At 38.5% G+C, this 26,469-nt stretch overlaps 1 protein-coding gene across 3 annotated transcripts in view; it reads right to left on the reverse strand.

Moving 5' to 3' along the window:
• TLE1 (TLE family member 1, transcriptional corepressor) overlaps window positions 1–26,469 on the reverse strand; it is an 85,508-nt gene that overhangs the window by 15,403 nt on the left and 43,636 nt on the right. For 2 of the 3 annotated variants that reach the window (XM_033085461.1, XM_033085460.1), the window contains exons 7-14: window positions 23,890–24,094; window positions 23,133–23,149; window positions 15,052–15,168; window positions 11,209–11,262; window positions 9,460–9,612; window positions 8,484–8,628; window positions 7,589–7,779; window positions 6,107–6,183 (exon numbers count right to left, since the gene is read on the reverse strand). In XM_033085461.1, the coding sequence (XP_032941352.1) occupies window positions 6,107–6,183; window positions 7,589–7,779; window positions 8,484–8,628; window positions 9,460–9,612; window positions 11,209–11,262; window positions 15,052–15,168; window positions 23,133–23,149; window positions 23,890–24,094 (959 nt within the window). The remainder of the gene's footprint in view (window positions 1–6,106; window positions 6,184–7,588; window positions 7,780–8,483; window positions 8,629–9,459; window positions 9,613–11,208; window positions 11,263–15,051; window positions 15,169–23,132; window positions 23,150–23,889; window positions 24,095–26,469) is intronic. The other variant, XM_033085462.1, reaches the window with a different exon arrangement.

Below are 26,469 nucleotides of genomic sequence, written 5' to 3' on the forward strand. Positions count from 1 at the left end.
TTTAATGGCTTAACAAACAGACTAGTGATAGTTTCTTACTAGTCAAGATAGCTTTTTCTGCAGTGCAAGTTATCAGCAATCCACCCTAGAAAAAAAATGGCTACATTTTGCCAAATCCCTCTGCCGAACAAGCACGCAAAACACTAAATGCTCCTGTTTGCTTGAATATATGTGGCATGTAATGCTAACATCACCACAGTATGGTAGTCTAGTTACTTGTATCTGCTAGTATTATAGTATACAGTAATTTCATGAGTATAAGGTACACTTGCGGGTGTCGGCAAATTTCCGAACTTTGTCCATATATAAGGCGTGCTGGCGTATAACGTGTGCTTTTTTTTTACAGCGAGGTTCTGCACTCAACAAAGTAAAGAATTAGTAATGGAATCGTGCGATCGTGGGGTTTACTGGCTCGGACGTGCTCAGGGTTGCTGCTAGGGAGCGGCCCCGGGCCCGCTCGGGGCCAGGCGGGTTCGGCTCGGGGCTGCCGCAGGCTCACACTTCCAGGTTGGCAAATTTCTGAACTTTGTCCATATATAAGGTGTGTCGGGGTATAAGGCGCACTTCCGGGTTCGGACCAAAATTTTAGTCAAAAGGGTGGGGCTTATACGCGTGAAATTACTGTAACTTTTGTTACACAGTCCTTTTTAACCTTGGAAAGGCTTGCATCTTTTGCCAGACTGACTATCCTGGACAAGGAAAGTGTCTGTCTCCAGAAGAATGCAGGGCTGGACAGCAGTATAAATGACTATTTGCAGCTCAGTCACTGCAGCCCTTGGCCTCCTCTTCATCAGGCTACCATGAGAGAGATCCTGCTACTTCTGGGAAGGACTGTACTTACAGTTCTACATCTACAGAAGACTCAATTTTTAATGCTCCAGACATACTCACAGGCCTCAGTTCTCAAAAATGACAAGAATTTTCATTATCTAACCTCAAAAGAGTAAACAGCAAAATCTGGCAAATTCTTGAGGCCCCTAAAGCTCAGGATTTCTTAACACGCACCATTTGACCACCCATTTTTCTTGTAGAACTGACCATGTATGCCAGAAAATGCTGCTCAGTCTCGTGACTAGCACAGTTTTCTGTCTCACTCAGAGTATTCTGCCTGTATGAAAGATGGTTATCCTATAATGGATTCCATGATTATCCCTCTTTGGTCAAAGGAAGAGTCCTTCCTTGTGTTGGGCTAACAACAAACAGAGAAAATTATCTTATAAAAATGCAATTATATTTAATATAAGCTAAGTATATATCAAGTAATATGTAAATATACACTTGTAATTGACTGAATATTATGACAAGAACAATTACAAGACAAACTTCTGTGCTTTTTACTTAGCAGAGTTCTGAGAAATAGTATACTGTCACTTATATTATTTCTGAATAATGGAAATAGTCTTCTGAATTACTTCTCTCATGTATGTCAAAGCACTAGTGAGAAACTGCAGAGTTCCTATGCACAGCAACATGATTAAGTGATACTAATACAAACCAGTTTCTCAGCTTAATTCTCCAATTTCAAAATAAGTTTTCAGCAAGTATCATCTGACACGCTGAGGACAATTCAGGATAATTAATTCACTACCCATGAATATAGCAAATTAAGTAAACTACCTGCCAGCTACTCTAAATATTCAGATTGATGTACAAATGCAATCTGTACAATTCCTGCCTAAAGTACCATGCCTTAAAGGAAAATCAAAAACTTCCAATTAATCCCTTCAATTCAAGTAGACTTTTTTGACTAGCACAATAACCCCAAGAGCAAAGTATAGAAGCAAAAAGTTCCTTCCACTCATGACTGCATTTTGCTTTCAGCTTTTCTTTGCACTCCAGCTCATTTTTAATTGTAGTTATCACAAGAAACAGAGAGTATTGGAATGTGTTGTTTCATCACATACAACAAAATGCCAAGAAAAAAGGATAGAGGTATTTGTACAGAAATTACTGAATTTTCATCTCCATACATGCCACCAAATAATTCTATTTAGAGGTAAATGGCAGGGATGCACACAGTCCTTAATCTCCTATAATACAGTAAAATTAGCCTTCCTTTACAATATCTCTCATTGTACATTCACTGTAAAAGTATGAAGACCTGAAGAACAGAAAAGAACTGAAATCAAGCGATTCCAAAAGAATACAGTACACCTCTCCAAAAACACAATGAAGTCAGCTTATAAGTAGAAGGAGAAAGATTTAACATTTACCACGTAAAATTTCCCTTTCCTAACAAAATGAGAAACATATGTTTTCAGCTCTTTTCACTGCCCGGGAAAACATGCTGAGAAATATATTTGTCCTCAATACTATCATTAATTCAGAATTTTAGACACCAGGGAAGCAGTACTGTGGGCATAAATCTTACCACTAATCTTGAAACTCTGTATTTAGTCCACAATCCAACTATTAGAAGGCATGGTTCACATAAACCAGAAATCCATAAGAAGGTTACAGTAATTTCACGAATACAAGCCGCAGCAATTTGACAAAAATTTTGGTGGAAACCCGGAAGGGCGGCTAATAGTCGGGGGCGGCTAATCTGTGAATAATTTTCTGACATTTACAACCCCAGACGTGCCAGCCAGGGCGCCGAGCCAAGCACCTGCCAGTAAAAGCCGGCATTCCGCAATTGTTACAGTGTTACGGTGTTGCCCTGGCTCCCTGCAGGCAGCACGGGGGGCGGGGAGAGAGGCGGGAGAGCTCTCTTCTTCCCCCCTCTGCCGCAGCCCAGGGGAGGACGGGTGGGGGGCTGCGCCGTCATTGCCACGGCCCGGGGAGGAGGGGGGGGGAGCGTGCCGCCATTGCCGCGGCTCGGGGAGCCGACGGGGGCCCTGCGCCTCCATTGCCACGGCCCGGGGAGGACGGGGGGGGGCGCCGCCATTGCCACGGCTCCGGGAGCCGACGGGAGCCTCGCGCAGCCATTGCCGCGGCCCAGGGAGGGGGGAAGAAGTGCACGCTGCCATTGCCGCGGCCCGGGGAGGAGGCGGGGTGCTTTGTCCGCTCCCGCCACCGGCGCCACGGGCGCGGGAAAGCTCCGTCCCCGCCCGCCGCCGCAGGAGCGGGGGAAGCTCCGTCCCTGCCTGCCACCGCGGGGCAGCGCCGACCCGGGGTGACCGAGCCCAGTGGCAGCGGCGGGTGGCCCCGAGTGGCAGCACCGGGCTGGGCCACCTGGCCCCATCAGCAGCCCCTAGAGGGCCGAGCCTGCACAGCCTTAGCTCAGCCAGTAAACCCCGCCCTCCCGCGGTTCTGTTACTAATTGCACGCGGGTCCTCGCTGCGAACAACAGAGCGGCTTATATTCGGGTGCAGCTTATTTATGGACAAAAACCGAAATATTTGCCAACACCCAGAGATGCGGCTTATACTCAGTGCGGCTTGTATTCGTGAATTCTGTAATTTAGCAGCTACAGAATATTAAAAGATAAGTACTTGTTACAAAGACTATGCAACACAAAAAAAAAAAAAAAAAAAAAACCAAAAAAACAAAAAACCAAAAACATATTAGAACAACACAACAAAAACTTACAGTCCAGGTCATAATTTAAATGCACCAAAACAAAAGAGTTCAGGACTCACACACCACATCTTCATGTCCAAGTGGGTTTTTAATGAGCCACATATTTTTCTAACAAGCAGATCATTAACAGATCTCAGAACATACAAGGGTTAAAAAAACCTGGGTGCTATCAGAAGTGTCTGTCCTTTAGAAAGAAGGGAACATAATTTTCTCTTGGGTGAAAAAACAGCATAAGCATAGCCATAGATAAAAATATGCAGCCTAAAGCATACACATATGAGTGGGGATTCCATAGTTCAATTTGAAAATTCTCTGTACCACTTGCAACAAGACTCAGTAAAACTTCGCATCTAATAAATTCAATATGTCACCGTATCTGCACTCAAGAAAAGGGCTGACTTTAAAGTAAACAAGGCATACTCCACCAGTTTTCACTATTATATCTGCTCTGTACAGAAAACACAGGAGAAAAACATGAAGCAGGTAAGGTACATGTCAATGCTGCAGGTGGCAGATAGCATCTAGCCAATCAAGACTAAAGCATGAGATTGTTTTGTAGCTGTCAATGGAAAGACAATTCCATAAGTTTATGGAATTTTAGGTTTGCTTCGCTAAGATAAGCAAAGAAGCAATTTTAGAAAAAATGTACAAGTAACATGGCCACAAAAAACCCAAACATTGTATGACACATTAAATGGAGACTGGAGAGTATGTATCAAAGCAGGCAGTATATTAAGCAGTGTGAATAAACTGGTAAAAACATTAAAAAAACCCAAGCAACCCCCACACAGCTTCCCCCCTCGACAGTAATTTAGCTAAATTACCAGGATACAAAGTAAATCAGTATACATAGGCTGTCTTTTTGTCTTGAACAGTGTAACAACTAGAAGTCAACCACAAAAAAATTTTGATTGAACAAAAATAGGTTTCACTAGATAACAATATTAATGCAAGGCATTAATAATGAAATATGTCATTGAAAGTTTCTGAGTAACTTGTTTAGAAGTAAAAACTTAGAGTCACTCATTTATGTGGTTTTCAAAAGCATTTTATTTGAGTATGCCAAATTCTATGAAAGTCAGCAAGAATTTGAGTTTTGAGTACAAAACCTGATCCTTACTGCACTAAATTTAAATGCACCACATTTGCTACACAACACCAACTCATTGAGCCCTCACTTCACTAATCTTGTCAACACACCACCAACTTCAAGTACAACCAAGATTTAACAGGTTTCTCACACTGTCAACAGATAGCTAAACCCAGAGGCATGGTGAATGACCACGAAAACACATGCAGGATGGCTTTCGAAACTAAGTCTGCTGCTTTACTATTGTTATATGAAAAGATCAGAAGACAATTTTTGTCTGTAATCTGGCACCCTTTCAAGGATCTTTGCAAGACTGACATTACAAGACATCATTAGTTACTAAGAGGAGTCCAAAATCAAAGCAAACAGAAATACGTACTGCAAAAGGGAAAATTAAATTTAGATTGGAAAATAGACATTATGCAACATGAATATCCTGCACAGAAAGTGAAACATGTTAAATAAGTTTCAAAATTATATAAGTACCTAGGTAGAGAGAAACTACTCTGATTGCAAGTTCCTGTTGAAAGAGAGGTCAGGACTGACTGCCAAGTGTGAACAAAGAACAGATTCTAACAGTGCTGAAAAAACTGTTGGAGTTCTCTCTGCCTCATTCTCTCCAGAAAAACAGTGAGTTACATTTGCTCTGTCGTTACCAGCACAGGCTACTTGTCCAGAAATACCTATATATTAATTCTATATTTTCAGAAGTTATACGTGCTCATGAGTCTACTTCACTGGTTAAGTTCAAGGTTAATGGTCGACAAAAGCCAAAATACTGAAACATTTAATGTATGCTACTGAATTTATTTTATTGAAACTTCAGTAAGTCACAGTATCACAGAAGCATTTAATTTAATAACTGCTTCGCCAATGACTAAAACTTTTAAATAAAAAGAACTTATTATAGAAAATCTTCTACATCTACATATTACCTGCTCCACAACTTCTTCAACATCCTTTTGCTCTCCAGCTGCACTCACACAAAAGTTCTAAACAGCTTGCTCCATTATGTAAGGTGTGTGTAATCTATTGCTAAAGTAACTGCTGCAGATACCCACTGTCAATGGTAGCAGACTCCTATGCCTGATAAAACAAGTGCCAGACAAGGAGTCTGCAAGTTTGCAATACACATTTATCCTCAGTGCAGTGCAAATTTTAGTTTCAATATATTTTTATCTAACACATCTTAGCACTATTTACCATTTAATTGTAGTCTCCTCAACTTTCCCCAAAAAGAATGAAATAAAAAAAAATCCTTTAAGTATTCCTTCAACAACTTTTTCCTGGGAAATAGGTATATTCACACCTGTTTTGGGATATGACAACTACCATTTGAGAGCTTTTATGCTGCAGGTTTTACCTGGAGAAGTCCAAAACACCCTCTTAGAAACAAACAGACACTATTCCCTTTGAAATCCCTGTTCACTGACAAATATAACCCCATTCCCTCTAAACATTGCAGATGTTACCAAAATGTTAAAAGTTACTTACGGTTTTCCCCCAGGAATCCCTGCTAGATTTGGAGGGATTCCAGGTACTCTCATGTGAGGAGGAGGATCAAACCCAACCTGACAACAAAAAGTGAATTAATCTCACACTTGGAATTTCTCATCCATTTTTCAGCAAGTCTCTTTTCTCCATTCCCAAGATGCAATGCATTTAACCAAAATGTGGCTTTTACACACAGTATCAGATAATTGCATCATCCTCCACTGGGGGGCAAAACCCAGACCTTTTTCCTGAGCACACTTCTGATAGAAGTACTCATATGAAAGCAGAAAATAATTTATTATGCTTTCACACCACTGACCATAGTCCAGCAGGCCTGGTTAGCAGGGAGAGCCCTGGAATTAGAGTCCATGTCAGCACCAAGACATGCCAGTGCTCTTTACTCCTGAGAGAGCTAGCACATACTCAGGCTGGCACGGTGTGGTGCTGGAAAGTAGCTCTGGGCCCCAGCTAGGATCTCACTGCCTCCACAGTGCCCTGTGTGGGCACAGCAGCTGAGAGATCTCTCACAGACACACATTGTCCACAGCTTAAAAAAACCTTCATTCTCTTTACATACTGCAATCCCACTGAATTTTTATATCCTGAATAAATTTACCAAATAATCCAAGCAGAAATTTTGGACCAAAAAGACTTAGTTTTTCTTCTGAACATTATACAAGAAAAAACATTGTTATTGCTTTAAAAAGAGGGTGTGGGCTATTTAAAATTTGTATGTTTTCAGATAAAAGCCCTGTTTACCAGTTTGAAAAAATGGTCATACAAACAATAATGTGAAGTTGACAAGCATAAATCCAGTTTTGCAAAATTTACAAGCAGGTAAGTTTGTCTATGCAGAGAGCTGCCATCAAGTTCATGTTTTCAGAATCAGGCCCCCACGTTATTTTGTGTGACAGCCACTATAACTACCAGGTTCCATTTACTTACCACAGCAGCAACTATTCTTAACACACCTGATCTCAGAACTCCAAAATAGGTACTGACCAACTTCTCAAGTTGATTTCCACAAAAAAAATGCCAACTAAATACAGGGACAGAGACCCCAATAAAAACACTTTTACATACTTCAAGGATAATTTATAATGTCTATATGGAACACAAATGTGGTTCAACAACAAAAAAGCAGATGTCCACAGTTACAGTGAGTTCCTTTGTGTCTATCAAAACTACTTTTTCATTTACAGCAGCACAAAATAATTTTTTGCCATTTATTCATCAGTTAAAGCCCTGATGAAGGACAAAAAGAAAACATACATTAATACACTGAGATTCTTTGTTTTCAAGGTGCAAATTTGTTTCTTCAGCCACACAGGAAAGTGAAGCATGCAGTGAAGCACACAGTGAAGCTGTCAAGCCTCTGGCACTGTTATGAGCTGGGGATTCTGCAGTGCTAAATGAAGCATGTAGCTTTTCTCAGTGAACCACAACTCACAGGACTGGGACTGCATGCAACGTATGGCCTACCATAGGAGATCTTCCATACGCAACTACGGCAGCTGCAGCAGCAGCAGCACTCATCTGGGGTGACATATTGTGCAGACTGGCATAGGCTGCCCCTGGACTGGTTAGCTCTCCATTCATGCCAGCATGAGGTACCATTCCAAACGGAGCAGGGTACGGTCCTGGTACTGCCAGCGGTGTCCGCAAACCTGCAGCTATGGAATAATGAAATTAAGTGGGTTTATTTAAGTACTCCTGCATACAGGAAAGAAGCCCTTTTTTCTCTCCCCTAAAATACCTCAAAATACCTCAGCTAACCCTCTCACACACTGTCAAGAAACATTGCCATAATCTGTCAGTACCACCAGCTCTTTTCAGTGTAAATAAGATCTACTGGAGTCTGAACTTGCTGATTACTTCTAGCAATCTCTTCTAGCATTACCAATTTCCATTTCTGTAATATTCCCCTGTTTACACTAATCTCTTCTTTGCCAAATTAAGCAGTAAAGCTGACAGACATGGTTTACACAGCTCATGTCTGAAGCAACTGTGTGTACCAGCCTGAATAGCAAAAGTAAACTTCCCCCAGCATTTGTCAAGCTGTGCACTGCAGCAAATATTAGTAGACTCAGACAAAGACTGTGGAAGAGATTGCAAGCAGAATAAGTACCAGAAACTTCTGAGAAGTCTTTTTATATTGCATTCGGTCTCTGGATTATTTGCAAAAAAAGATAAAGACAAAAGTAAACAAAGAAGACTAGAGACAGAAAGACATTCAAACTCCTGATAATCCAAACATCTGCTTCTCATCAAGCCCTCTCTTGATACCAAGAACAAAGCAATATATTTAGTTAACAGTCACATGTGTAAAAAAAGATTAATTTTGGAACCATAAAAACACATGAGGTAATGCATTTACCAGCTTGGTTAACCAGAGGGTCCATTGTTGGAGGTTTGCCAAGGCCTGGACGGAGTCCTGGAGTTGCACTAGTGCCTGGGGTTGGCACATCACCTCGAGGAGTTGGTGTGCTGGATTTCAGAACAGGCGTGCTGGCTTTTTCATGCTGGTATCATTAAACAAATTAAATGAGTATTATTTTTAATCCAGGCCATATTATACAATTTATCACAACAGCAGCTGGGATGCTGGGCACCTACTACCTAGTCCCTCAGCCAATTTTCATAAATCCACACAATGCTGACAACATTAACTCGTGAGAGAGAAATGTTGACCTTTTTGACTGCTGCCAAAATTAAAATAAGAAATGTAGAAAGTTATTTTTCCCTCTTCTACTGACATAAAAAACGAATGCCTGAGCTAATTTTTTTCTTAAAAAAAAATACAGTATGTATTACAAAACTATTTTAGTTTGAAATCATTAATATCTCAATTATTACTTGACACAGAAAATCTAACTACAAAAACAAAATACCACAGTAGTTGATAGTATCAAAAAAAACCATGACACAGAAGTTACAGAGTATCAGATCAAATGATTAGTGATACTACCAGACAAAGTCTCCAAGGATTAACAGCTTCTTTACAAGAGTTTAACAAAAGCCTGAAGAACTTATTGACTATATATATATAGGCCACATTAAACCATAAGTTATTGCTTCCACAAAAACCCAAACCAATGCTTAAGCAACTCTTCTTCATCGTAATAAATTTGCAACTCATTTGACAGAAATGTAGGAAACAAAAAATTGTAACAAGCCAGAAAATACTGCTGAGGAGGAAAGCTCAATAATACTTTAAAGATCTGGAAAAACAGTAGCAAATTTCAGCCTCAAATGTTTAATGCCAGATAATTTGTGCCACGAGTAGCTGCAGAAGAGTGGAGAATTAGATTTTACAAGAAAGAAGACTATCTGGACCACAGACGTCTACCTACCAGACCCATTTCTTTGGATTTGAGGGAAGTGGAACTTCCTGAAGAGGCCGTAGATGCTGGACTGCTGGAGGCATCCTTCTTCAGCAGGCGGGTTTTATCTATACCGTTTTCACGTGGTGAATGAGTGGGACTTGCCCTTGGGGAAGAAGGATCCTAAAACAATGGGAAGGGAAGAACAGCGTAGAACCGTGTCATAAACTGGTACACAGACACCACTAAGGAGACTATGGGGAAAAAAAAAAAAAGCCAAACTAGACGAATTGAAGCAGTAAGTGCAAATGACAAGACATTTTGTTATCTTTATAGGAAAAAAGCCGAAATCCCTTCATCAGCCCAGAGAAGTCATATAATAAGCAATCTGTTTTTATTTTACACTACATGTAATCATACATTGTTTTCAAGCACAGATCTTGCAAAGCATATCTAAGTACAAACTAAAGCAAGTATGGAAAATGTGGTAGAAGCAAGGAAGACCAAGAGAAACTGCAGTAACTTGACACTGTTTTTAGCATGTATATTCTCCATGCTCTGAGAGTTTAGATAAACATTTCAATAACCTCTTTTAGGTGATGAAGACCTTGCTCATCTCTACCTTCAGAGGAAGAGGCAGACACATGCCTTCACAGATTACGCAGAGTATTTTGAGTTGGAAGAGACCCACAAGGATCATCGAGTCCAACTCTTAAGTGGAATAGCCCGTACTGGGATCTTTATATGCCATAATAGCTGTCACATTTTTGCTAAACATCATCTGTAATTGCCTTGCCCCTTACATCTACAGGAAAATTGAAATCACCTCTCAGGTGATTATTTTTCTTTGTTCCAGAGACACTCTGTGCATTTACTTTAATTTGAAATAGCCAGCCCTGTGAGTTAGAATGCTATCAGAGCTCTGCAGGTTCTCCACGCTCCTTTGGATCATAAGAATAGCACCAGGGAGAAATCACATCTCACAAAAGGGCAATAAGTCTACTGACTGATTATTGAGTAGTTTCATTGTAAGCTGACCTTCTGAAAGGATTACTAAAATCACTAGTGGGACACCTGTTTTTCTACTTGGCTGACATTGTTTGGGCACCTCGAGCTTCTGAGGGCACCTCCCTACCAGCTTCTCTCCCTGCGATTTTCATAGACCTGAAGAACCTCACTACCATATTCAGGCTTCCTAGATCTGTATCTTATATAAAATAAAAGACAAAGAAAAGGGAGCACCCCTCCCTTTACCTTGATGCCATTATCAAATCTCAGCCCTGGAGAAAAATCTCTGGAACTGGACTACAATCTCTGGAAAATCTTGTAAACTAACTTAATTCTAAAAAAAACAACATTTCTGGAAAATGTCTTTATTGTAGGAGATTAAAATACAGGGAAATTTTTAAGGTAATTTTTTAAATAACAGTCCCACTATGAAATACAATATTAGATACTATCTTCCTCTTTCATTTGAAGACAGTAGTTTGAAAACCTCAGCCTTCCACATGTACTTCCCCACAACCCTCTACACTACGGAACAGCTATGAAGTGTCAGAGTGTTAACTGTGGGGAAAATAGACCCAGACAGAGCAGCAGAAGGAAAACCTAAGAAGGCAACTAGATAAAGCTCAGAGGAAGATACAATACTAATAAAGAGGAGAAGCTGTGAATATTTTAACATATCCACACAGAGGATTATTTTTCTTCTAACAACTAAATGTACTTTTCCCTTCACCTTTGGGCAAACGTCAAGACTACAAAAATGAAAAAAGTTACCTCATTGGATACATCTACAACCAAGTTATCGTCACTCTTGTCCCCATCACTGTCCTATTAAAAATAAATAAATATAGTGTTCATTTCAATTAGTGCAGTAAGAGCCCAGACAGAAAGACTATGCATCTACTCAGACACTTTTTGTTTTTCCCAAACAAAAAACAAACAGCTCTTCATTAAGGGATTAGCAATAGGGAGAACAATTAAAACAGAAAAACAACACCTTCTTTCTGCTATAACGGTTGAAAGATGGGAATCTCACCATCAGTGCAAGATGGTCCAAAACCCCTCCTTATTACCATCGTAAACAGTGCTATCACTACTCCTAAAAGAGAAAGGTACTCTGTTCATACACTATTTTTGTGTTAATTTAGAGAAAGTATTGCTTGTGCATACCTGGAAAAACATCAAAAAAACAGATCTCAGAAAAATGGAGTTTTTTGGCCTGCTTGATGAATCCTCTCCCTTAAAGTGGTAGTAACATTTTCCCCCTTTTTTCAGAAAGGCAAGTTTTGAAATCAAAAGTTCTGGAAAGAAAAAACTTCAGAAATGCCAAGGCATTTCAACATTTCTGCCCAAGAAAAGTAAAATACTTGGACGCTCCTAAACAGAAATGTTCTGCTGCAGCTTTTCAAGCTGCATTTTGCCTGTTTCACTTAGATTTATGTTCACCTGAGCTGGCCTACTAATGACTGCTGTTGCTTTAGTGCCTCCTGGTCCCTCACTCCAACAGAGGTCAGGATGCCCCAGCAGAAACATTCTGATTCACAGAGGTCTAGTGATTTCCACCGTACCAGAGAGTCTTTCAACCAGAAGCAAGTCTTTACTCAGAATCAAAGAAAGCAAGTAAGTGAAAACTTTAAATTTTTGCGGGAACAAGTTTGATGTTTCCAGTAGAAGTACATTTAGTTAAACAGCTTCTATGCAAACAAAGCAGATATACAAGATTGCTCAACTCTCTTCCATCTTTTGCTTCCAAACTGTCTGAGCTTTCACATATAATACTAGATCTTTCCTTTCACTTTAGGCCACAGTGTTTTAAAAAAACAAAACAAAAACAAGCCACCCAAAACACCCCAAACCAACCAACCAACAAAAAACCCCCAAAATCCAACTGGAAAAAAAAAAAAAAACCTAAACAACAGATAGTTTAAACCCTTCCTTTCTGTTAACAGATAAATCTTGCTCCAAGAAATATCACAAACATATTAGGGATCCAGGAGTGCCACTGGAAACAGAATGGTCACTGTATTTGCTGCTCAGGAAGCTATCCAATCAACAGGTGCAAATGAAGGACATGAAAGCTTTAGCTCTAGTTATCTGCCACGTCTTGAGAAGTATGAAGCACCCAGAGTTCTAGAACAGGTGGGAGAGTGTGGGAGAGTGGACACTTGTTTGACAGAAATGATCCTCTGGAGAAGGGCAAAATTAGTTGCAAAGTAATGTTTACGTGAACCCACTGACTTTGTCATCCTAATAAATAGAAATTTTCTGAAATTATCAAAGGCATCGCCTGTAACTTCTACTGATATCACACTTATTAGTAAAGTCACACACTGAAATTACATGGGTACTAATATGAATATGACAGTAATTTCACGATTACAAGCCGCACCATTTTGACTAAAATTTTGCTCCCACACCAGAAATGCGGCTTACACTCAGGGGCAGCTAATATGTGAATAATTTTCTGGTATTTCCAACCCCAGAAGAGCAAACCGAGGTGCTGAGCCCAGCACTGGCCAGTAAAACCCGGCTTTACGCGATTGTTACACATTGGTTACTCTGTTGCGCAGCGGGTGGAGCCGGGATCCCTGCTGGCAGCGCAGGACTGGGAGGGAGGCAGGGGAGCTCCCTCCTTCCCTCCTCCCCCACAGCCCGGGGGAGGCAGGGGCTCTGTGCTGCCAGCCCCGCGGCTCGGGAGGGAGGCAGAGGGCTCCCTCCTGCCTGCCACTGCAGGAGCGGAGGCGCTCCTTCTCCTCCTGCCACCACCGCCATGGGTGCCACCGGGCTCCCGTCACCTCCTGCCACCGTGGGGCAGTGCCAGGCCAGGGTGAGCGAGCCCAGAGGTGGCGGCCAGCCCCGAGCGGCCCCGCTGAGTGGCAGCACCGAGCTGGGCCACCCCAAGCGGGCCGAGCCCTCACAGCCCAAGCCGAGTCAGTAAACCCTCGCCCCGATCCCACGATTCTGTTACTATTTGGCAACTTTGTTGCATGCGGGTCCTCACTGCGAACGACAGAGCGGCTTATACTCAGGTGCGGCTTGTGTATGGACAAAGAACGAAATGTTTGCCAACATCCGGCGATGCGGCTTATAGTCAGTGCGGCTTGTAATCGTGAAATTACTGTAGTCAAAAGTTAAAATATGAAAATTAGTCAAAAGTTAAAAAGGGAAAAAAAAATTCGCTTTTCATACTTATTCCAAAAGCTACAGGTCCTACAAATCATTTATTCCCCTTTTGACAAATGCAGTATTTCCTTGTCCCTATAAGGGATTCATCTAAAATGATCTCAAAATCAGCAGCTCTGTATTTGCTCAATTGGTGGATCATCAAAAAAAAAAAGAAAAAATCATCTTCAAGATTACAATAAATCTGGAATTTTCAAATATCCTTCTTTTGCTCCATTGTTTAGTTTGATGCTGTCGTTAGCTGTAAAATCCATTTCAACCAAACAGTGGGTAGAAATATATTTAAAATGTGGATTAAAAACTGCTTCTACTGTGCAATAGCATCCTTTACATTTCTTTACAGTAGAAACAAAAGAAAACCAAGAAAGTTAAGATTTTTCTTCTTTTTTATATCAAGTTTATCTTAAGAATGCTTAACCTCCAAATATTTAAAATGAAAAATGCCAGTAGAGTATCAAACCCTTAAAGTTAAGGGAGTAACAGGGGGAAGTTTGCCAAATCTTTTCGTAATCAAAACATTATTATTATTAGAAAGTGGTGGAAATACAACTTGTAAAACCACTAACAGCACTGAAATATCTAATACCTGCTCAAAGATATTATCCAAGTGGAGAGAAATTAAAATTACCCTACCAAATACTGAGAAAATAAAATGGTCCCTAATTTTCTCTTGGGTTTCAGTAACCAAGAACTAATTAGTGATGTGAATCACATAAACCAGATAATTTGCCACATTACTACTATGTCAAAGTACAGTATGTCCTATTAAATTAAAATTTTGCTTTTCAGTGCTCTCTCACACCAGCCCTAGTCTCTTAGGCCTGTTCAAGTACCATCCTGTGTTTTGGCTGAGCATTTAGACTTGAAGTCAAAAGCCTATATGAACCTTCTGATGTTCACATCCATTGTCTCTTTGAAATCAAGAAACAAGCAAGGTAGTAAAAAATGCAGAACACAAAACCCTGAACTTTCAATACTTCAATTGGCTTTCTGCTGAAATTGCCATATCAGCCAAAACTAAACTTCAGTAAGCTGGTACAGCCTGACAACATATGCAATTTGTAATGGTAATTAAAACTCCGCACCGTAATACCTTCTTATCATTAAAATTTACCAAACCCCTCTCAATAATTAAATCCTCCACTACAAACAAACCTACAGTTTCTAGAGCAGTTCAGAAAGAATGTCACTCAAACTCTGAAAAATGCCCCAGGGCACACATGAATCCCAAACAGCTACTCCTATTGAGGACTATCCCAAACTACTGAGTCACTTTTCTTCTCACAGTTTGAATCTTGTGTCTCTCTGGCATATATATTCATGTACTACTTCAGCCAAAAAAAAGTTGCCTTGTGCTTCACAGCTCTTTTACTCCTCATACAAGCACAGTATGTGCAAATAAATTAATCATTTCCTTGACACAGATTTGCTTACATAGTGGCTGGAATCCTTATCATCCACCTTTCTCTTTTTGATGTCATTGGCATATTCAGGGCCATTCCTGCGTTTATCTGTGCTTCTTAGACTGTCGGGGACCAACAGAGAATTACTCTGTAAAGACAAAAAACAAGGTCAATCAAAAACTCCTTTTATGATTCCTTCATATATTCTTAAAAATTCGAACACTTGCGATAGATGCTTTAGAAATGTGATACCTACTTAGTCTTTAATTCAATTTAATTCAAAACAAAGTCCTCCAGGCAAGCATGTACAGCTTCATGCATTCTAAGAAGCTTGGCTCTTCATTGTTGAACTTATCAAAAGTTTAGTTCACTTGTCAGTCACCATTTATTTAACCAATTAATTCAACTGAATTTATTGTTTAGGGGAAGAAGCAGCCTTGCAGTTTATTCATGAGCAAGTAACAGTGATTTTATTATTTTTTAATATTCAGATTCCTTGTAATAAAAGAGATTTACTACATAATCTGATTGATCAGTCACTTTTAGAACATCATAGATTGATGAGACTTTGGTATGTACACCTACAGGTATGGACAGACTAATAGCAGCTTGCCTTCAATGCCTAAAATAACAAGTATTTGTTGAATACGGTTATGCAGTAATCAATTGTTAGCTGGAGTAAACTCCAATTGGGTTCCTTCAACAAATGTATTGCAAACAAAGATCAAATATTTTTACTCCCAGCATAACATTCACTACTAGTGTGAAATTAAGGCTAAAGTGTTGCTTAATCAGACTTGATCTGAAAAACTGAGGCCAATACACACACACACACACACACACACAAAGACAAAAGCAAAGACTAATCTTTTCCTCAAACTACATGGACTGCTTTCATTCATGCTAAGTTATGCTAAGTACAAACTGTTGACCCAAAGAGCATTTTAGACATTTTTCAGTCACATGACAATTTGATATGCCTGTGATTCCCAAATCCCATCTCCATCTCAGTTCCAGCTAAAGCATTAAAATGTGTTACAATGAGTTCTTTTAAGTGCAGGATTAGCATATGCAAGAGGGCAATTTGTTCACTGATGTGTTAATGCTGTGAACAATACTGAATGGGTTGAGAAAAAAACCTCCTTTCACAAAGACCTGGTAAGCCTAGATCCTAAAAGCCAAGTACATGCTTAGATAAATAAATATAGGCTCACATAAATATATAAGTAAACATGCACTTACATCCACACACGTATCTCTCTCAAGAGAAGTCTAATACCAACATGTACTTCAGTGTAAGCCCTCAAACGACATATTTAGATCTTCCCAAGAGACAGAGATATTTACTTGTAATGTATCATAAACATATACAAATAGCCAGTGAATTGTGCACTGAATAGCTTCCCCTTTAAAACCTGAAGACATCAAGGTAGTTTTGCTCAGACACAAATGTTTAGCCCCAAGGAGAAGGACAAGGAAGCAGGGTACATAAGGCAATCTGAATCCTCTTTTTCCTAATTCAGAAGCTGCACTTTAAAGCCAACTCTAAGGTCTTTTATTCATGACTATTCAAGCTAAACAAATGCCAAAGGGCTTACATAAAGCATATAGGAGGGTCTATTGAAATTCAGTATAAAGAAGCTCAAAATAACATCTTTACCGAAATGTTTTGTAGCTAAAAGGTGGGCTTGTTGGATCATTGAACTAATTGCCTTGACAAATACATTCGGAATTTAACCCCTTATTTCCTTCCAGATGCACACAAATTCAGGGATTCACTAGTCTGAAAACCATTAAGACTAATTTTCAACATCTTAATGTTGAATCCATCGTGTTTGTAGTAGCAGAAACACCTTAAGAAGCAAGGAGTCAATTCAAACTTGACAAAAGATGTTTTCCTCTTCAGGAAGAAAGTCATTTAGTTAAGAGATACTTTCCTTAATAAAAATAATTTAAAATACCTATTTTACTGCAGAAGAGTTTAGATTAAAACAATTAAATAAGTGCAGTAGAGAATAAAGTCAGCTCCTTGCTTTAATTATAGAAAAAAAATTATGAATAGCAGAAAGGTGGCAAAGAGGCAACATCTGGAAAAAAATTACCAAACCTGCTATTTGGAGTTACAGCTTGCAAAATTTGACAACCTATAGGCATAACTACGATCGCTGGTTTTTGGGGAGGGTTGTTTTGTTTGTTTGTTTTTTCTTATTAGGTCTACCTAGACAATACAGACAATATTTCATAGTATTTGTCTTGTAGAATTTCAAAACTGTGAAACAATGTAGGAAATCCTAGCGCTCAGTGTGTCCTAAATGCCAAACAAAGATTATTAGATTTGTTTTTTCCCCAAAAGACTGATGTTTCCTCACATGAACATGCAATTATATCACAAGCCTATTCTGCAAAACCTATGCCCAATGGTCATATTTACATCACCTTTCTATAACCTACTGCATTAATTTAAACTACTGTTCTCTGTGATCAGAGCATCCATGCTAGAAGCAGCTCATTTCCCAACAGTTGCATCAGAAATTGCAAAAAAGATTGTGCTCTTTTTATGGCAAAATTCTAGCAGTAAACTCAAAAATTAAAAAGTTCCTGTTTTGTTTCCCACAGAAGTTGAAAAAAGTTCTAACAACTGTGACTAAAATCAGATAAAGAAAAAACAGCTTGCTACTGTAAGCTAGGTCCATAATTCAAACTACCCAATACGTAAAATCTCATTTTACAATGTGAAAATATTTAGAAGTAGTGCTAATCGTAAATCTAGAACACTGAAAAAAGTGAATAAATTAAAATACTAACAAGCACTGGTAAAGAGATGATATAAGCCTTGGGCTATTGATATCTCTCTTCCTTGTAAGTGTTAAGGTACAGGGAACTGCATACTAAAAGACATCTTTCTCTATTTCAGCTCTGGCAGAGTTTTTATTTGCTGTATGTCTACTATCAAACAGGGTCAGCCAGAAGCAACAGCTTCACAATATTAGAGTCTCATTATCTTCTCTTTTAAAGAGTATTCTCTTTAGTTCTCCTAACTAGGTCTACTAACAACAGACTTATTTGCAAAAGTGGGACAATAATTTTTATTATGGCTATATTTTTTTAAATAATTTTACAGAGATTTTCAGATGGGATAGATCTTTTATAATAATCAGTTTATGCAGAGAGGGCAAAAAGATGTATACAAGTATAGTTTATATCTTAAAGAGAAACTGTATGGCACAAATTTTTATTTTGTTTTAATTTCAACAGATTAGACACATGACTGAGGATATTTCTTTCATACTTAAGAGTTCAATTTTTTAAGGATTGCATTGGTAATCCTTAATTGCATTGGTAATTTGAAATTGCAAATTATGAAGCCCAGATAAGAGCAAGTGATCAAAATCAGTTTTATGTGTTTTCCTTCTCTTTCAATCATTTGCTTTATACACATAAAGCACTTTTCTTCAATTAAGTCCCTAAAGAAAATAAAAAGGTTAATGTAGCACTGCTTCCTGTCAGAATTACCAGACCGCATAAACTCTGTACAACAGGCCACTTGTGATCCTCAAGTAACTCTTCTGCCAGCAGAAGTCAAATACTGACACCACCAGAAGCTAAATGCAAAACAAAAACCTAGTCGTGATGAACTGAAGGAAGGCAGGTCCCCTGCTAGGAATATAATGCACATTATTCAAATGCACCTCTTTGACTGCCATACTGCTCCCCTCGGGAACCACTTCCAAACCCCAACTACGTGTGCCAGAGGTACAGGCTGAGAGCACACAGTATCTCATTTATCCCATTATCCCACTTAAAATACAGTACAGACAATTCATAAGTAGTACATACACAACTGACAACTGACTTTATTCTGATCATTACAGCAACTAAATAACAGCATTTACATTACATCTGTGCACATGGTTCAACTATATCTGATCTCAATTCAGATCTCTAGCGCTGAGCTCTAGTCCTCTCACTCCCCTTTCCCCCACAGATATGCACATATGTAGGCTTGTTCTGTGCTTGGTCATTCCCTGACTTGCTGTACATCCATGCCAAGAACAGCCACCATAGACAGTTACCACAGCTAACAACTTGGGCTTGCCTGCTTTGCCCAGTAGAGCTTCTGTGTTTATTTTATCTAACCATGTCTGGGATGTCTGCCCTGCCGCTGCACCACACACAAGTGCTACCCACAGATATGCACAAGGACACAGGAACAGGTGCAATTCCTTCCTGAGTAGGCAAAACAGAATCAAGTTAACAACATCACCCAAAACATCAGCTGCTCTTTGTTAGGACTCACTGACAGGAATACAGTAGATGATGGAAGATGGACTTTAGTATCCCCCAGACAGACAAAAGAAGATTGCACTCAAAGCTATTCCACTCCACAATCATTAACTTCAATTTGTTCAATATGCTTATTGCAAACATGCACGTCAAGACCCCAAAAGCTGACTTATGAAGTCAGTAGGTTTGGTGTCAAATTACTCCTGATGGAAAACTACTTGACTTCACCCTCTTTTTAAGCACCATTTTAAGTTATATTGATTTTCATCAGAAGACATCAGACATTAACAACAAATAGGTTCATTTCAGTATTTTCAAGCTAATGTTTGTTAAAATCGAGGTACGCATAAAAATTCTTACCAGATCACCTCTATCCCATTGTGCTTTGTCATCAAACTTAATGCTGCCTTCCATTAGCTACAAACTAAACTGCAACATAGCAACTCACAGCTCTTACATATAAGCCACCACCTCTGCAGTAGTCTGGAGTCATTCTTTCTTCAAAATGTCCAAGAAACATACTTGTGCTAGGCTGATCAGTACCCTAAACTTCCATATAACTACTTTTATGAATTTTCTCCTCCCATTAAAAGAATTAAAACACAAAACAAAAGAAGCTTTCACATAATATCTTCCAAAAACTAGCATTCAGTTGTTCATGGCCCCCCTTCTGCAAGACTGGGAGATCAAGAACAGGATAGAGAGCTCATGGCACAGGATATTTTTCTGCTGTAGGAAAAGACCATTTGCTTTTCAAAACAATAGCAACCTTTATGCTCCACAATGAAGGCAAAAAGATGTCCAGGAAAATTTATGAATACTTCCTAAGTCTTAGAAAATAAACTCAGTGTTTTTCATGAGGACAAAAGATAAACAACAACTAATATAAATCCTAAGAACACAATGAAGTAAGATTTCACTGTCTAAAAGCCACTACTGTTACAACAGAGTGCATTTCTGTGCTGTCCAAACAGGATACTAGATAAGTGGGAAGACAAGTGATAAATGAACATCTACAACAAGTTTTGCAAAAATACTGCAAGTATGTTTCCTAAAGAAAATAAAGAGGACATCAACATGCTTTTATACTGATCTCTCTTAAAGCTTTCTGTTTCAGTTGCAAAACTTGCTTTCTCAGGCTGGCTTCACTATCTGTAGCCAGAATTTGCCACATTAGGAGGGATGCCTGCATTTGCACAATAACAGGACCCAGTTTGGATGGTTAGAGATACATCAGTCATTACCTACATAGGCATGCAATTCAAATCTGACAAAACAGTTTTAGCATTCCTGTAGTAAGTACACCTTATTACTATCTTATTTGCTACACATTACACAAACATGCATTTACAAATAAACTTTTCTCCATTTTACTTTCAGGAACTTGAGCATATATATGAAAGAAAAATGTAGCCCTTGCTATTTAGATATAACAAAATCAGTTACACTGGTCAAAATAAAAATAATGAAACCATGCCTTTATATTAACTTATAAATACAAAGATTTCAATAATTTTGGTGTATTTCTAGACATACAGTACATAAAAGTTTGTGACTGCTTATTTATTTAAGAAGACTTAAAAAAATCCAAATCTAATTATAAAATTAATATATTCCAATCTGTCACAATATGTTTTAACTCAATGTTATGTCACAAAAACTCAATTTAAAACCCCATAGACAAGCACTAAATTTTAACTTTTCAAACTTCAACATTTCAAGCTGTTAGCTTCTACTGATAGTGCTCAATGGTCATGCTAGACATATTTGATGGGAATCTGATGTAGATCTGCACAGTAATACCGAACATCATGGTGAATTTTGGTAACTTACAAACAGTATGGGGTTTGGTGTCTTGGATGAGAAAGCATGCCTGTCATGATTTTTAACAGCACCATTAGTTTTAAAATGTTATTCTGAAATCAAAATTGATTTTATCTTGATGATCCAGACGTTATAAAGCGATTTCAACCACACATAACCAGACATGCTGCTATCCCTTGTGTAGGTGAGATCCATTTCCTATTATCCTTAAAAATGTATTTTATATTTTAAAAAATCCATTAAAAATACAAAAGAATTAGAGAAGTTTAACAAGCCTGTAATTCCCAGTTGATCATTTTGGCCACAGAGTTGAACTTAATTGAATTATTGAATTGAATTTTGAATTATTCTTTCACTGAAGGTATCCATTACTGTTAAATCATGATTTTGATGTAACACTGTATTTAAACAATTCTAAGTTCAAGTTCACCTGTATTCAGGTATTAAAGTTTAAGTTAGCTACACAGTACTATCCTACACTGAGTCCAAAAAGAAACTAGAATGACCAGAGTATCCAAAACTCAATATATCCACATGGCAAAATTCCATTATGATATAAAGCCTAAAGCCTCAAATTATTTAAAGGTTAATTTCTGATAAACCCAGCATAAAAACAGTCTGCTTCAGATAATAAAGCAATCATCAGTTAGACATATGGATACAGAAGTAACAGAAGCATCAATTTTAAATAGTTTAAGTAAAATTTACCTCTACAGTAAACTAAGCAAGTGATCCTGAAACTCTCTTCCATGACACAAAAGCCAGGTTTAATTTTTGATGGTTCTCCTTCCATAGGCAAGAACTATTCTCAGCTACAAGATGAATTCAGAGTCCAAATTTCACAATGCTAAGCATCTGATTTTGAACTCAAACTCGTGACCAAATTACATGATGGACAGGGCAGGGGAAGCTGGGACCAGGACAAGAACAGAAAACAACAACCGAATTAAAAAAAGCCATCAATGGCCAGGGATTCCTGCAGTCAACTATCAGCACTCAAAGAAGTATGTCCCAAACACAGCAAAAAGTCCTAAATAAGTCAGAGACTTCATAAAAAACGAGATTAAAGGTGTTTCTGCAGATACGCTGCCATTAATAAAATTAAGCAACCTGAAATGAATGCTTCTTGCTTAGTAACCAAAAACTAAAATGCTGCTGCAAAAGACACGAGATAGTTTACAGTACATAACTGTCAAGCAGGCCTTGTATATATATTACATATGCAGCAATAAAAGTTAGAAATTTAGTACTGTACAGCTATCTGTCAAATAACTTTTCCTAGTTCTTATCTTTTCTAATTGAGGAAAGGAACAAAATTCAGGGCTGACATAAACAAGCACAATAAGCTTTGTTATTTGAATTGACATTCAGTTGCACATCACCATCTCTAACAGATTAAAACAGCAATATCACTCAAAACAAAGCAGCATGAAAAGCAGCAAGTAGTTCTTTAGAGGGCTTTTCTGAAAAGGCCAATTCTATTACAGCTTATTTCTATGGGGAAAAAAGTATTGCTGTAGGAGTAATACCTGAAGCACAAAATAAGCAGTAATGACATTAGTATGGCTTAAACAGATGCAGTTAAAAAAGCCTCCTAGGGCCAAAGACCGTCATGACACATTTAAAATTCTCACACTTTAATTTCTCACCTGTTCTCCAACTCTAATTCCTGAAAATCCTAGAGATTAAAAATCTTAACTCTGGGCTAAAAATACTGTATTTGTAATGCTCTTTTTCATTTGCAGCTACATGCCCCCTTTCTGCCTCCAATAAGAAAAAGTTCAAGTTTACCTAAAAGCATTCTGCTCAGAAACAAAACTCCTTCATGCAGTCCATCAAACAAATTATCTGGTGTTCTGCATAAACCAAGACATATCACAACAGAAAACACACACACTTTGTATCAGGAAAATAACTAAAAGGAAGACAAAACAGACAAACAGCACAACATCTGATAATTACATTACTGGGAATGGAAACATTGGCAGGAATGTTGGTACTTACTGTGCCTGGCTCTCTGTCTACTCCCGCAGTAACCAAGAAATGGACAGACATGCCCGTTCAGACACAGAGGCAAGAACAGAAATAAAAAAGGGGGGAAAAATTAGAACACAAGCCACAAACAGTTTTAAAATGGCTTTTATTTATATAAGTCATTGCACATTCCTAATACAGTGATTTCCTGAAAATTACAGTATTTTGTAAACATGATTTACAGCTTAACCATACACAAAGCCTAGTTTTATTTCATGACAGAATAAACTATTTTCTTTTCAAAAATTAGTCAAGTGCAATTTTGCCCAATATTTAACTAAGTATTAGAATTTAGGCTTATGAAACTAAAGTAACAGATGCAATTATCTAAATCTTTTGTTTGAACACATTCACTTAAAAATGTAACTTCTTGTTCCCCCTACCTTCCCACCCACCCATTTAACAACATTATTTTCTTTGAAAAAAATCACCATTATGCAGTTTAACAATTTTCCACCATTTGGTGCAGGTCACTGCTATTACAACTGAGCATTTAACCAGGATGTCAAAAGGCCCTGAAAAGTACAGAGCAGGTGACACCTAGTGATCCCCTTTAAAATATTGAAAAAAACCAAGCTGCATATTGCTTCTGTAGTTTATATGCAGACATTTAAAAGTTTGCCAACAATTTTTTCTCATTCTATATAACTTGAATTCTTTAGAGATGCACATTTGCAGCAATGTGCAAATTTGACAATGTCCTAATCAGGCCTGCCATGCCTCTCACCTCTGTGGTGGTCTGCATCGTGATGCTTCTTGTCATCTTTTATTGCCAAGTGAGACTGCCCACCCAAAGCACTGGAGAGGGCAAGAAGGCCAGCACTGCTTCCAAGTGGAGGGATTCCTGGAGGCTGAAGTCCTGATGGATGCGGCGTTAGAGGCACTGGAGGTCCATGACCATGGGAGAGATGCTGAGCCTGCAACTGCTGCTGCTGTTCCCAGTGGTATCATCATCCCCAGAAGAACAACGTACAGCACATAGTTTGGGAAGGATAAGGCAGAAGGTTGGTTAATTACTGAGAATCTACAGTGGATTTTCACATTTATTTGTTTATTCTTAATCTAGCCCCACCCCTTTAACCCACCACACTATATACACTGCATTGTATTGTGCTGTCTGAGGACAACTCTGCTCATGTCCCAAAAAAGCTAGCTGGATACTTATTTTGCAGCCCGACGAGCAAGTTCAGCACCTATAGCTTGTTTTGGGCAGCTACTGCCTGCCACAGCATCTCTGGCTGCTAACAAAGAACAGCAGCAGAAGAACCAAACACCGTTCCCATTCTAGACAAAGCCTTACCACTGCTCTGCAAAAAAAAAGTTTCAGTGGCAAGATTGATTTAAACTCACATCCCTCTCTTCCCCCAATTTGGAAGCAGCAAGCACATTTCTATCCTAAATATTAAAAAAGGCAAAAAAAAAAAAGTGCTGAAATTCATATTTAGTAAAGTTTAATTTGCATTTTATCTTAGCCAAGGTTTTAAGGGGAAAGAGGGGAAATTAGTTATGACATAACACTCTGTTTAGGAACCAGCTTTGAGCTGAAAATCCAAGTATTTTAGATAGCATGGAATTCTCAACAAGAAACATGGTATTAATTAATACCTCCACCTGTTTTAAAAGGAGTTTGCAAGATCAAAATCATAATAAGTGGACATACAACCCTGTAACCAATCTGCCAAAATAATCTGCAAACAATTTTAGAAACAGAATTTTTACATTAGAATGTCTTCCCCATAGTTTAAATATTAAGCTATTTTCTAAAACTTTCATGCTTTTATTAATGTTTATCAAGTTCAGCCATACATTTAGTTTGTCCAAAACGCTCAGCACAGGTTATTTTTAGAAAATGAAACTTCAAAACGACCTTTATCTTAATCATAGTGGCCATAATCTGCTCCAGGTTAACAGATACTCTGCCTGTCTCTTCTGCTTTCTTGTGTCTGGGCACATGAACAGACCAATCCTCTCCACCTTGGACACTCTCCACTCTCCTCTGCTCAAGGCAGATACCAGGAAAAAGCTAGAGTTCCATCCAATTTATGAGATCGAAAATGAGACAAATAAATATATATCTGAATACAATGAACTCAAGCTTGACAAGGTGAATGCTAGTGGTCCTGTAATAGCATGTAAAATTGCTACAGTACTGCTGGCACTACTGAAATCCTACCTGGACTACAGCTTCCAATATTTCACCCATCACTCCAAAAAAACCTCAAAATAATGCAGAAATATTTTATCTGTTTCTTTAGGTGTGAAGACTTTTCAAGACAAACTGTCAACAATACCTGCATAACATCTACCAGTATATGAATGAATTAAATTATTACTATTTGCATATATAACTACTGAACTCCTACACTTTTATTTCTCATAACTCCATCCCAAGACATGCCTTGAGATGCTTATAAAATTGTGAAGAAACAGGGGCTGACATTCAAGAACTCTGGACTGCAATTGCTAATTTCTCACTTTTCTGCTATCCCAAATGCAGCAATCATTTACCTATACTTTGATATACAGGGCAATCTTTAAATTTACCACAATCCATTCAGTCAATTCTATAAAGCCACATGTTTACCAAATCTTTCTGACACCACATACCAGGAATTTATAAAATCCATAAAAAGCCATGCTAATCTACACTTCAAAATATACACCTGACCACCGCTCTTTTTAGTATGTTTAAAATACAAGGTAAAAGAGAAGTACTTCTCATTCTTCTAATTTAACATTTTTACAACAACACAAATGGCAACATTTTGAAGGAAGCATTATTTTGAAGTAGACCACTTTCTACAATGTCAATCAGCTTTTGCTAGTGAAGCTTCACTTGACTGAAGAACTACCAGTAATGAGCACTGTATGGTCTGACAGGACTGCAGATGTTTGGTTTGGGGGTTTTGTTTTTTGCATCCAGTTTCTAAAGAACAATACGACTTCCCTCTCCACAGATTTTAACAAGACTTAAGTAGTTTCTGGCACATTTCCTCAAAACAGGTGGTAACCTAATATTTTGGCAGCCTCCTTCCTCATTGACCACTTCAGCCAGGTCAGTCATCTGAGCTCTAGCTCAGAAGCAATAAATCAGTAGGACTCTGCAGCACTGTTGGCATTTGTCTTCCTTGTCCCCAGCTGCACTATCACCCCACATTATCCAGTCTTGGTGTGAAACTGCCTAAGAATAAAAAGCAATTTATTGCTTCCAAACTGGTTTCATGGAGAAAAGCCTCCTGCCTTCTCTGACAATAAACTCAAACTAGCTTCTTTTGCAGCGTGACCAGGGGAAAGTCAAAACAGGGAA

The sequence above is a fragment of the Catharus ustulatus genome, chromosome Z, assembly GCF_009819885.2.
Source record: "Catharus ustulatus isolate bCatUst1 chromosome Z, bCatUst1.pri.v2, whole genome shotgun sequence".
Lineage (NCBI taxonomy): Eukaryota > Metazoa > Chordata > Aves > Passeriformes > Turdidae > Catharus > Catharus ustulatus.